This window comes from Rhea americana, unplaced genomic scaffold, assembly GCF_003343005.1.
Source record: "Rhea americana isolate MKP2758 unplaced genomic scaffold, rheAme1 scaffold_28, whole genome shotgun sequence".
Lineage (NCBI taxonomy): Eukaryota > Metazoa > Chordata > Aves > Rheiformes > Rheidae > Rhea > Rhea americana.
Genome location: NW_028186401.1, coordinates 4,742,770 through 4,752,618, shown reverse-complemented (window position 1 = coordinate 4,752,618; position 9,849 = coordinate 4,742,770). Strand labels below are relative to the sequence as shown.

General features: G+C 47.7%; 1 protein-coding gene across 13 annotated transcripts in view; it reads right to left on the bottom strand.

Annotated features, from left to right (window-relative positions):
- Positions 1–4,006: 4,006 nt before the first annotated feature.
- The window catches only part of AKAP13 (A-kinase anchoring protein 13), a 230,946-nt gene continuing 225,103 nt past the window's right edge, over positions 4,007–9,849 (bottom strand). For all 13 annotated transcript variants that reach the window (XM_085308646.1, XM_085308652.1, XM_085308651.1 and 10 more), the window contains one exon: positions 4,007–9,825. In XM_085308646.1, coding sequence (XP_085164772.1) covers positions 9,776–9,825 — 50 coding nt within the window. In that variant the 3' untranslated portion in view covers positions 4,007–9,775. The remainder of the gene's footprint in view (positions 9,826–9,849) is intronic.

Sequence of the window (9,849 nt, the reverse complement as noted above, 5' to 3'; positions counted from 1 at the left end):
CTGTGGGAGTCCTGCCCCGGCACGGGCTGGGGCTGCTGCACGGTTGYGTTTACTCGCTGCTTGGGGCCGGTGCTCGCCGCGGTGCCCTCGCGCCCCGGGGACAGGCAGSTGCCGAAAGCCTGGTAAACACCCGTCACGCTGGTCTGGGTCACCGTCTGGAGGAGCCATGCAGGCAGACGCTTCCCTGCAGAGGTTTCTGACGGCTGCATTTATCCAGGCAGGGACGGGGCTGCTCTGCCCGCAGCCAAACGCCAGCGCGGGCCTGGCTTTCCTCCTCCTCCTCCTCCTCCTCCTCCTCCGCAGCCGCCGCTGCCCCGCAGGGCTGCAGCCCCTCCGGGGCTAACAGCTGCTCCCGGCTTTCCCACAGAGCTCCGCTAATGACTCACAGTTCCTGCACGGCTCTAATTAGACTCCTGTCTAATTACACTTGCCAGCTTCACTGAGAAGATGCAGCTGGGAAGAATCGGCTCTTGGTGCAAGGAAGGGGGAAAAGAGCATCTGGAGCCAGCGAGCACCAGCGGCACAGACACCAGGCTGTAGTGAGAGGTCGGGGACAGCAGGGCTTTCCAGCGGAAATAAATACATCTGTGTGTGTTTGGCTGGGACAGGCCGAAAAGCAAGACAAGAGAAAAAAACCCTTAAATAAACCCCTCCAGGACTCAAGCTCTGCCCCATCTCATGAGCAAGGAACTGGCCTTGTCCCTTTGGGGAGTGCCTGGCTGAGGCACCAGGATGCCAGTCAGTCAAGAGCGAAGGTTTCTCTTCATAGCTGCCTTGAACAAGTTCATGCYACACAAAAAGAGCCCCATGATGCTGCCAGAGCGCAGGCCAGGGCTGCTGTCCCGAGCCTTGAGCCTGCAGCGTCAGCCCAAGGCCGGCGGGAGCCTGTGGAAGGACAGATGGGAAAGTGGGCTCTGAAGCAAAGAGGTGGTGGTGGGGGGGGGTATATCTAGAGATGCTGAGATGATAGCATGAGGGACGACAAGTAGCACCTAGGGCCTGTCTCACCACGCTCCCAGAGTGCTCCTTACAGCCTGCAACTGTGGAGGCTGCAATGCTGGTGTGAGAGCAATGCTTCCTCCAAACCAGCGTGGAAAAGTCACTGTTCAGCACTGTGCTTGCATGGAAAGAACCCATCGCCAGGCAAGTTAACTTACTTTATTGCTAAACTCAAGGCCAACGCAATCACCAAGCAAGAGCTCTCACAGTCACAGCCCCAGCACGGCAGAAACAGGAGATCGGCATCTCAGGGAAGGGTGCCAGAAGTTGCATTCGTTACTGCTCCTTTTTGTTGCACCTTGTCCCGTGTTTGTTCTGTAGCCACATCTGGCACCTGTAACCAGGAGCCAGCCTGGGGATCAACCCGCCTTCACGTGTGTTCAGAGCCCGGTACAGCATGCTGCTGCAGGTCTTAATCTTGCACATGTAGACCAAATCTTTATAAGATTAAGGCAATGCATCTTGCATATCAGTTGCTAGTGTCAAACACTCTTTTGCCCTTAATTTAAACACATGCCAATGCTAAACAAATCAACACACTGCAGCATTATCATCCTGCCAACTAATTAACAAAGCCCTGGTGCTCTCTGCGGTAACTCATCCCTTTACTATCCACTGTGTGGTTGAACACAAGGTATCTCATGCTAAACTAATTAGGATTTGGCCTTTTGTTTTTTTAAAAAATCTATTAGTTTAATTATAAAAAAGTAAAAGATACCACTAACRTCTGTTTCTGAAGAAGCTATTCCACACCTATCCATACTCTTTTTAGAGGCAGATTAAGTGTAAGGACCCTCTATGAGCCCTTCTGGTTGAAAGTGCTAGTGAAAAATCCGGTCATGTCCAGATGACCTGCCACGTGGCCAAGCTGAGMTCTGCTGGGCTTTTGCTCTACCTCTGATTGCTAAGGAGAAGTCGGCGCTAGGCAAGCCCAACTGGACTTGGTATGCTCAAAAATGTATCACTCCTGCTTGGATCATCTAAAATAATTGAGCCATGTGCTTCGAAGAGAACATCCATTTCATCATCGCAGCCCTGCTGTAACAGCTCAGCGTATTAATCATGGATGAACCTGTGGAAAGTTGTGTTTAGTTATTCATATTGACACATGTAGACAGCCAGGAAAGATGAGACCTTAATTTCTTCCTCTGCAAAGGCAATTTGCATTGCCCAGGCTCCCCTCTGGCCTGGGGCAGTAGGAGTGATTTGGTTTGCGCCCGGCAGGACAAGCGAAGCTCAGGCTGCTCCAGAGCCGGGTGCTCTGCTTGCTCTGCACCCTGGCCCTTCRCTGCTGCATTCCACGCGACTCAGCAAGAATTTTGGTTCCTGCTACATGTGATTTGCAGTCGCTAAATACCCTCTTCCTCCTCCCGCGACGGCCGCTCCTCGCATTGCAGCAGCACGGAGAGTCGCCTCTGCCGGGCAGCGGCGGCAGCTCGCGGTCCCAGCCAGCGGCGGGCAAATCCATCGTTTCCCTACAGCAGTGCGAGGCCTTGGGGCCGCCCGGGGCGCCCGGCGAAGGGGGTCCTCGCCCCCGCAGCGAGGCTCCCTGCGCGAGCCCCGCTGCAGGCCGCGGAACAGCCGACGACGTGCAGAGCGGAGAGGGGCCCGGAGGAGAAAGTGCTCTTTGAATGCCAAACGCGGGCGCCTTCGTATCAGAGAAAGCTTTTGTTTGCCTTGGTAAATAAGTGAGCYGGGACTGCAAATAAAATGAGGATTAGCGGACAGCGTTAGAGATAAACAAACGCTTTCATCTCCTGTCATCGCCCATCTTGTAGCAAGGCTTCGTCGCAGCGGGTAGGTTTGCGTGCACGGACACGACGCGGCTGCTTAAAACGGCACATGCAACACAGACGTGAGACGGGGAAATAGGTTTTGTGGTGCTCTGCTGGCTTAAGGGGCAAAGCAGGACGGGCTGGCATTTCCTAACGCYTCTAAGAAATAACCCAGTACCACCAAGCCATGCTCATGCCAACAGCCTCAAGGCTTTGGTCACTGTCTCTGCTTGTCCTCAAGCGTCCCCTCTCCTTCCCCATCTCACCGCTGAAGACAAGTACAGTAATAGATCTAAATTAAACAGTTTGCTTCAGAAGCCACATGCAGAGCTTAAGAGGCCATGGATGCAGGTCTTGCTGCTGCTCCACTGGGCAGAAAGGATGCTGAAGCCCCTTGTGCAATTAAGGGCACGTAGAGCCAGCTGGGATATGGATGAAAGAAAATTGGAGGAGAAATTTGAAGCATTGTGCCCTGCCGTGAGGGCTCATCTCAGCTCGATGATCAGCACGCGACCGGTTCGTGCACACTGAGYGAACTTCGGCGCTGGGCTTTTGGCACCCTCTTCTGCCTGGACTGAAGCCTACCAGCATTGGGAACGTAAAGTACCTTCTCCTCCCCAGGGGACAGCCGTGACCTTAGCGCTGGCTGGATACATCTGCGGGGCCGCCTCCTTCCCGGGGAAGTGGAACCGTGTAAAGCACGTTGCATCTGGGACGCAGAGGCCTCTCCTCTCTCCCCAGGTCCACCCCGCCAGGAGACCTCGCGCCGCTAGTTCTCGCTGCCAAAACGTGGACAAAGCATCCCGCAACCTGAGTCGGCTCGGTTTCGACTCGAGCATCGAGCAATTTTTTGCAGGTTGCAGAAACTATAGGCCAGAAGATTGCATACCACAGCCACCGGACCGCTGTTTATCTCAACGTTCAAAGCCTGCTTAAGTGGCTGAGGCAACAGCTCTGACACTTCCTCTTCTTGTAAAAAGATGAAAAGCCCCATGGGTGTCTGTATGTGTGTGTGGGAAAAGTCAAATATCATTATGGCCATACACCCTTAAGCAAAATGTAAATCCTCTAAGAGAATGAAAATAAGTTAAAGGAACCTGAGAGGTGCACACTGGAATTCAGATGACAAAAGTAATGCAAACATTCAATTACAGGTAGGGTACAGCTATTCATTCATGCAGTAAAGTCAACAGCAGAAATACCAAAGCACTGGAAATAAATTGGACAAAAAATTCAGACTTAAAATCAAATTTATTTAGAGAAAAAAATGACTTTACAAGAGGTTGATGCTGATAACTAAAAAGGAAGATAAATAAAAGCTTGTTACAAAACCTAATGGTTTCTGGCAAGTTACAGAAAAACTGAAGAATTTTACAGTCTGCTCATTTTTTACATAATTACAAATTAACATACAGCAATTAGGTTTTACCCTTTTTTTTTTTAAAAAAAAATCTTTTTTTCCACTTTTAATTTTTTAAACTTTTTTCTTTTAATGGATTCAACATGAAAATGCAAAGTATTTTATTTATTTTTTTAAGAAACAAAAGCAGAGGTATATCAAGTTATTATAATACACCTCCTCAATGTTCTGGGAATCACTCAAGTGCATTTCATATTAGCACAAAATAAACACCAAGCTAAACTTTAACCATAGGCGAGCTGAACTGGACATAGATTTTCTGAGTCAGTGTTTAATATCGATAAAGAAAACAGTAAAATACTTAAGAGCAGGGCAGTGATTGATACCTATAGACAGTTTAAATACATACAAAGCTCATAGCTGTATGCAAAGCAGTGAATGTCATCCTGGCCCCCCCTCCCCCCAAGCGATGGAAGCAGAATATATTTGGGCGAAGCATCAACGTCAGTGAGACGCGCGTGGAAAGAAAGGGCAGAGAGCCCTTAAAACGCACGTGGGCAGGGAGCTTGCATTAGCGCTTCCCGTTACCCAAGAGCAGGAGGTGTAGGAGACTGACCCAGTTCAGCTCGCCTATCTTCAAAGCTTAGCTACGTTGCCGGATCAAGAACGAACCATCGACTGCTGCCCCTTCTGACAAACGAAGCAAGAGCTACGAGCGCTAGGGGAGGTTTACTTAAAAGGGTGCCTTAAATTACGCTAAATTCCCAAACCTGGCCAGCAGGCAGAAAAATTTCCAGAGTTCTGGTTAACAAGGAATGTTTGGTTGGATTTAAGCAGGTACTCTCCTGTGCCCGCTGCTCAGTTCTCCACGCGCCGTGCCACGGGCGTCCTAGCCAGCTTCCTTGCGACTTTGGCACCTGATGAACCTCTCTGACTCGGTGGCGTCTGCAAGGACTGGATTTGGGTATCGGTGCAGCAGCGCCGTGAAGGTATTCTAGCGCCGCAAGGGAGGTGTCAAGGTTATCAGGCTCCATGGACGCTCGCGCCTGGGGAAGGCGGGACAGATCTGCTCAAGCTCATGGCATTACTGTGCTTCTCAGCAGTGGTCAAGCTTCAAGAGGGAAAAAAACCCAGGTCACTCGCTGTGGGAGTGAGTGCTCCCGCCCCAGAGATGGCACCTGGAGATCTCTGAGTGGCTTGTACAGTAAATAACTTAGTGCACGGGAAGGGCCTCACTGCACTGCACTCGGTTGCATTCTCCTGCATCTCTTTTGCTCTAAGTTTCTCCCAAGCAGGGAGAAACGGTTCCAGTGCGTGGGAGGTGATACTGATGCTAGCCTGGGTTTCCACAGCAGGATGGCCGCTTTGGCCCTTGGGGTGTGAGGTGGGGCAGCTCCAGGGAGATGCACACAGAGGGAGTAAGCAATGGCCAAACACCTCATCGGGAAAGGGCTGGTGGCTAACCCTGTCTGCAGTGGGACTGCAGTCATACTCGTACTCATGCTGATCTAAAACTACGTGAAAAAGCTTGTCCTTTCCTTCTCTTCTCCCCCAGGCCGGGCAAAGCCAAACCAAAGCCAGGTTTCCCAGTGGCTACCCTCAGCTTGGATTGTGCGGGGGACGCAGAGGCAGAAGTATTTAGAAATCTGATTGTCTCCACACAAGCAAGATGCAAAGGGACAAGACTAATTCCATTTAAAGTGCTTTATGGCATCAGACTGACATAAAGGTACATGTTGAGATGAATGCTTCACTGGAAAGAGCCTAAGACCAACCCCATCCAATTCCTTCTTGTCTCAAACCATTTGCTGCAGCTACTCTCTGCTCTCTGGGGTATCCTGATACCCTCACTTAATACTGATCACTTTTGTACTTCATCCTAGACCGTGTCCTTGCTACACTGCTCACTGAAACCCCTTCTGTTGGGTAGCAATGCAGACTGTGCAATGTAAAGGCCCATGAGAAGAAAGTCCAATTTTCCCCTCTGTGAAACAGTAGCAAAAAAAAGGCCCTTGCATGGTCCTCTTCTTTCCTCAATATGGACTTTAGACAGACATTTTTGAACCTATCTGTTCTGTGTACCAGGAACCCAGGGCAAAAAGGGATGATTTGGGTACTCTGAAGGGACTGAGGGACTGGCCATGGGAACCAGAGAAGGTGTCAGGCTGGGCTGAGGAAATAACATGTTTTCCAGAAATGAAAAATGGGTGCCAACCACGCAGCTGAAGCAAACACCATTTTAAGGCCAGGAAAAGGAAAGGCTTTGGTGCTGTGAAACTGGGGCTCTTCTCTAGCAGACAACCATAGGCATTCTCAAGGGATCAGAGTAGGGCTCCAACTCCAGGAACCAATGTGAAGCCTTTTCAAAGAAAACTGGAGATAAAAAAAAGAGGCTAGAAAAATAAAAACAAGTCTGCACCTTCCTAAAGGTGAAAGGAAAAGGAAGCAGTGTGGGAGTCCCATTCAAATAGGGGTGCCTCATTCAAACACAAAGTGAATCATGCTCTAATGTACATCCCCCCCAGGGATGACGGATGTCTGCCCACCAGAACTGAAGACAAAAACAGCTTTGATATGCAATATTTCTGGTTCGTATATTTTTGATTCAAATCACGGGGACCACAGGAGCAACTTAGAAAATGCATTTTTTGCTTAGGGCACTGAATGCTCTTTTTTCTTTATACAGGTCTGTATATTCTTTATACAGAGATAGTCAAGCCAAAGACTCAGCCCTTCTGCTCTGGTTCACATCTCCCTTTTGACGCCCTTCTCAGAGCCATGGGACATAACCTTGTTTCACAAATTCAAGACGTACTAGAACTAGGGAAAAGACAGAGGGATGAAAAGAAAACCTTGTACAGGCAAAAGCTATTACAGACTCAGAGGAACCTTCCAAAATATCAGGGAACTGATCTATGTTTATGCAACAGTAAATGAGCCATGCACTGGTTTGGAAACAAAAAACTTCAGCTTGGCACCTTAATTTTCGCAGATGTACAAACAGCAGGGCAGAAGTTATTTTGTTAAATTAGTGCTTTTCTTGTTAAAAAGATAACACCACAACATCAGCACACGCCTCCTTCAGTTCCTTTCAAGTTCAGGAGAAGACTTGCTTGGATCTCCCTGGACAATCGATCAGACCCTCACCTCATGGGAACATGCTCTGTGTTTGTCTTTCCCTTTGCCTCCAAGCAGTATGAGAAAACCTAAACAAAATAGTTAAAGAAGGAAACTGACTGACAGCAGGAGTCTTGTCTGAAGTCACCACTTCTCTTTCCAAACTTTTCTGGCCCCAAAATGCTCTGCCTTAAAGAAAGCTCTCAGTTGAAATTCTGTTAATTCTGGGAATGGCATAGACTGCTAAGCAGCACTGTCCAAACCCTATTTTTGTAGGAATCAGAGAGATAAGAGCATTGGGTTACCAATCTCTTGGTAAAAAAAAAAGGAAGAAAAAAACCCCTAACCCCCCCCCCAAACAAAGACAAAATAAAAGTAAAACTAAAAAAATAAAACCAAGTAAACTTTTTTTAAAAAAGAACTCTTTCAAATAAACAGAAAGATAAATATTTTTGCAAGCCCTGCTTGCAATTAAGAACAAGCACCAAATAATATTAAAAAAGCAAAATAAAAATAAATCTCAAACCTCTTTCCTTTCTTCCTTTTTTTTTTTTTTTTTGAGTCGCAATAGTTTAGAGAGCTTCAAAAGCAAGTGGGCTTTTCAGGACTCTCGTGCTGATCAAGGCAGACCAATTTAAGTACCCATCCCACTGACAATGCTGCTGCTACTCCTTAGCACTGAACTCTGAAAACTGCTGCACGGGATTAGCTTGTGAGAAGCTAAAGAGCAAACCGAAATCAAATGATAGTGCAAGAAAAAAGTGTTTTTTTTTTCTTTCTTTCTTTTTTTTTTTTTAATGTAAAACTAGGAGGAGAGGAAATGCATTTGACAGCTTCAAACTGTTTAAGCAAACCTTTGAGCTGCTTGAAGCTGATAGCATCTCATAACCATTTACAAATCCACTGGGGCAAGTCCCCCGAGAGGGTTTGGAAGAACAGTAACTTTGGAAAAAATCTGGCTTGCTGCATTCCTCCTCCCCCGTTGAATACATCCCCCTATTCAACAGCTGTATAAACACGTCGCATTCGGCATCCCAAGAGCTGTCCGCGAGCTTGCCTGCATGGACACTGCTCACCGGAGACTGCGCAGCGATGGACACGGACCTACTGTGCTGGGCTTTGGACCTGTCGCATGGGGCTTTGTCCATAAAAATAGATTTTCTCCCCAGTAATGGTTCCTAAGTGCACAGTATTGTACAGGCGTAGGAACTAGGAGCTGCCTCTTCCCCAAATCACTTCGCTCGCAGCGCTCAGTCCTTTGACCTGTGATGTCTTTACCGAAGTACTTGGATATTGCTCTCGGGTCCTTTGGGGTTAGAAAAAAGCTAGAAAAGCCGACAAAATCCAGAGAAACATAAGCCCAGTCGTAACGTAAAAAGCATGGGAAGGATAAATACAGAAAACAGAACAAAGATCCCTAAAAATGTATTTTTGGCCATTTCTCCAGTAAGTTACCAGGTTTGTGTGAAGAGATGTCAGATGCAAATGGAGAAATATATTCTGGCAAAAAAAAAAAGTCTTAACTTCAGAGTAATGGGAAGGAATGAGCTGGAGTTCAGAGGGATTGCTTAGAAAAGGCTGTTTCGAGCTGTTCCCACTTGAACCCTATTCTGGGTCCCTGGGATTGCCTCACAAGCTTAATGAACTTCTCTCTTCTGCATCATTTTAAACACACCCAAAGACATTCTGCTTGATTTTGGAAGCAGTTTAACAAATTATTCTCTGCCTCGCTCAAATCTTTTGAAAATTCTTTCTATTTTATGTTTTTCCTGAATTTTATGCTTTTCCTGAATTTTTATTTTTTACACTGTTACTGCTTCCTGGTACCTTTCTGAACTGAAACATGCCACATCCCACAAGCACAAAAGGGGCGTGCAAGTCAATGGAGTTACAATCTGAGTAGTAAGGGCAAGATATTTAATATCTACGTGCTCCCTGAAAGTCATCAGGTATCATCTATCCCCACTGGCCGAGCTAGGCTTGGCTGTACAGACTGTAAGCATATCCCAGGGGATACATAGATACATATATGTATATATATATAGATATATGTATATATACAGTATATCTATATATGCCAGTGTGCACCATTCGTAGAATCCTAATCTTTTGCTAAATGCTTGGTTTTGGTTATGTTCCCCAGAAAAGGGGAATCTGAAGGCACAGACCCCTTAAGGCTATGTTCTCTCATCCCAACCGATTTAAATCAAGGTTTGCACAGAAAGGTGGCACTATTTGCAGTGCAGTCAGCCTCCGCAGTGAGAATTCATGCAAAACCGAAGGAGAGAGAGAGGCCTTTTCCCACAACTTACAGACCTTTACAACATGTTTTATTTAAACCCCCTGGGTAGCTTGTCGGATGTAGGCACCAGAAGCACGCTGCGGAGTGGGCAGGAAGATGTCCACTGTACCAAAGCTGAGCGAGACCGCTGGGCAGAGGAACAGCCGTGGGCTTCGGCCCCAGGGGGGTCTGGCCGCAGCGCAGCGGGGGTGAGGTGTACTCCTGCAGATCTGGCACTGGTGCTCAGCAAAATATCTCCTCACCCTCTGGCGGGGCTTCTGACGAGTGAGAATCTGGGGAGGGAAACCAAGCAGGAA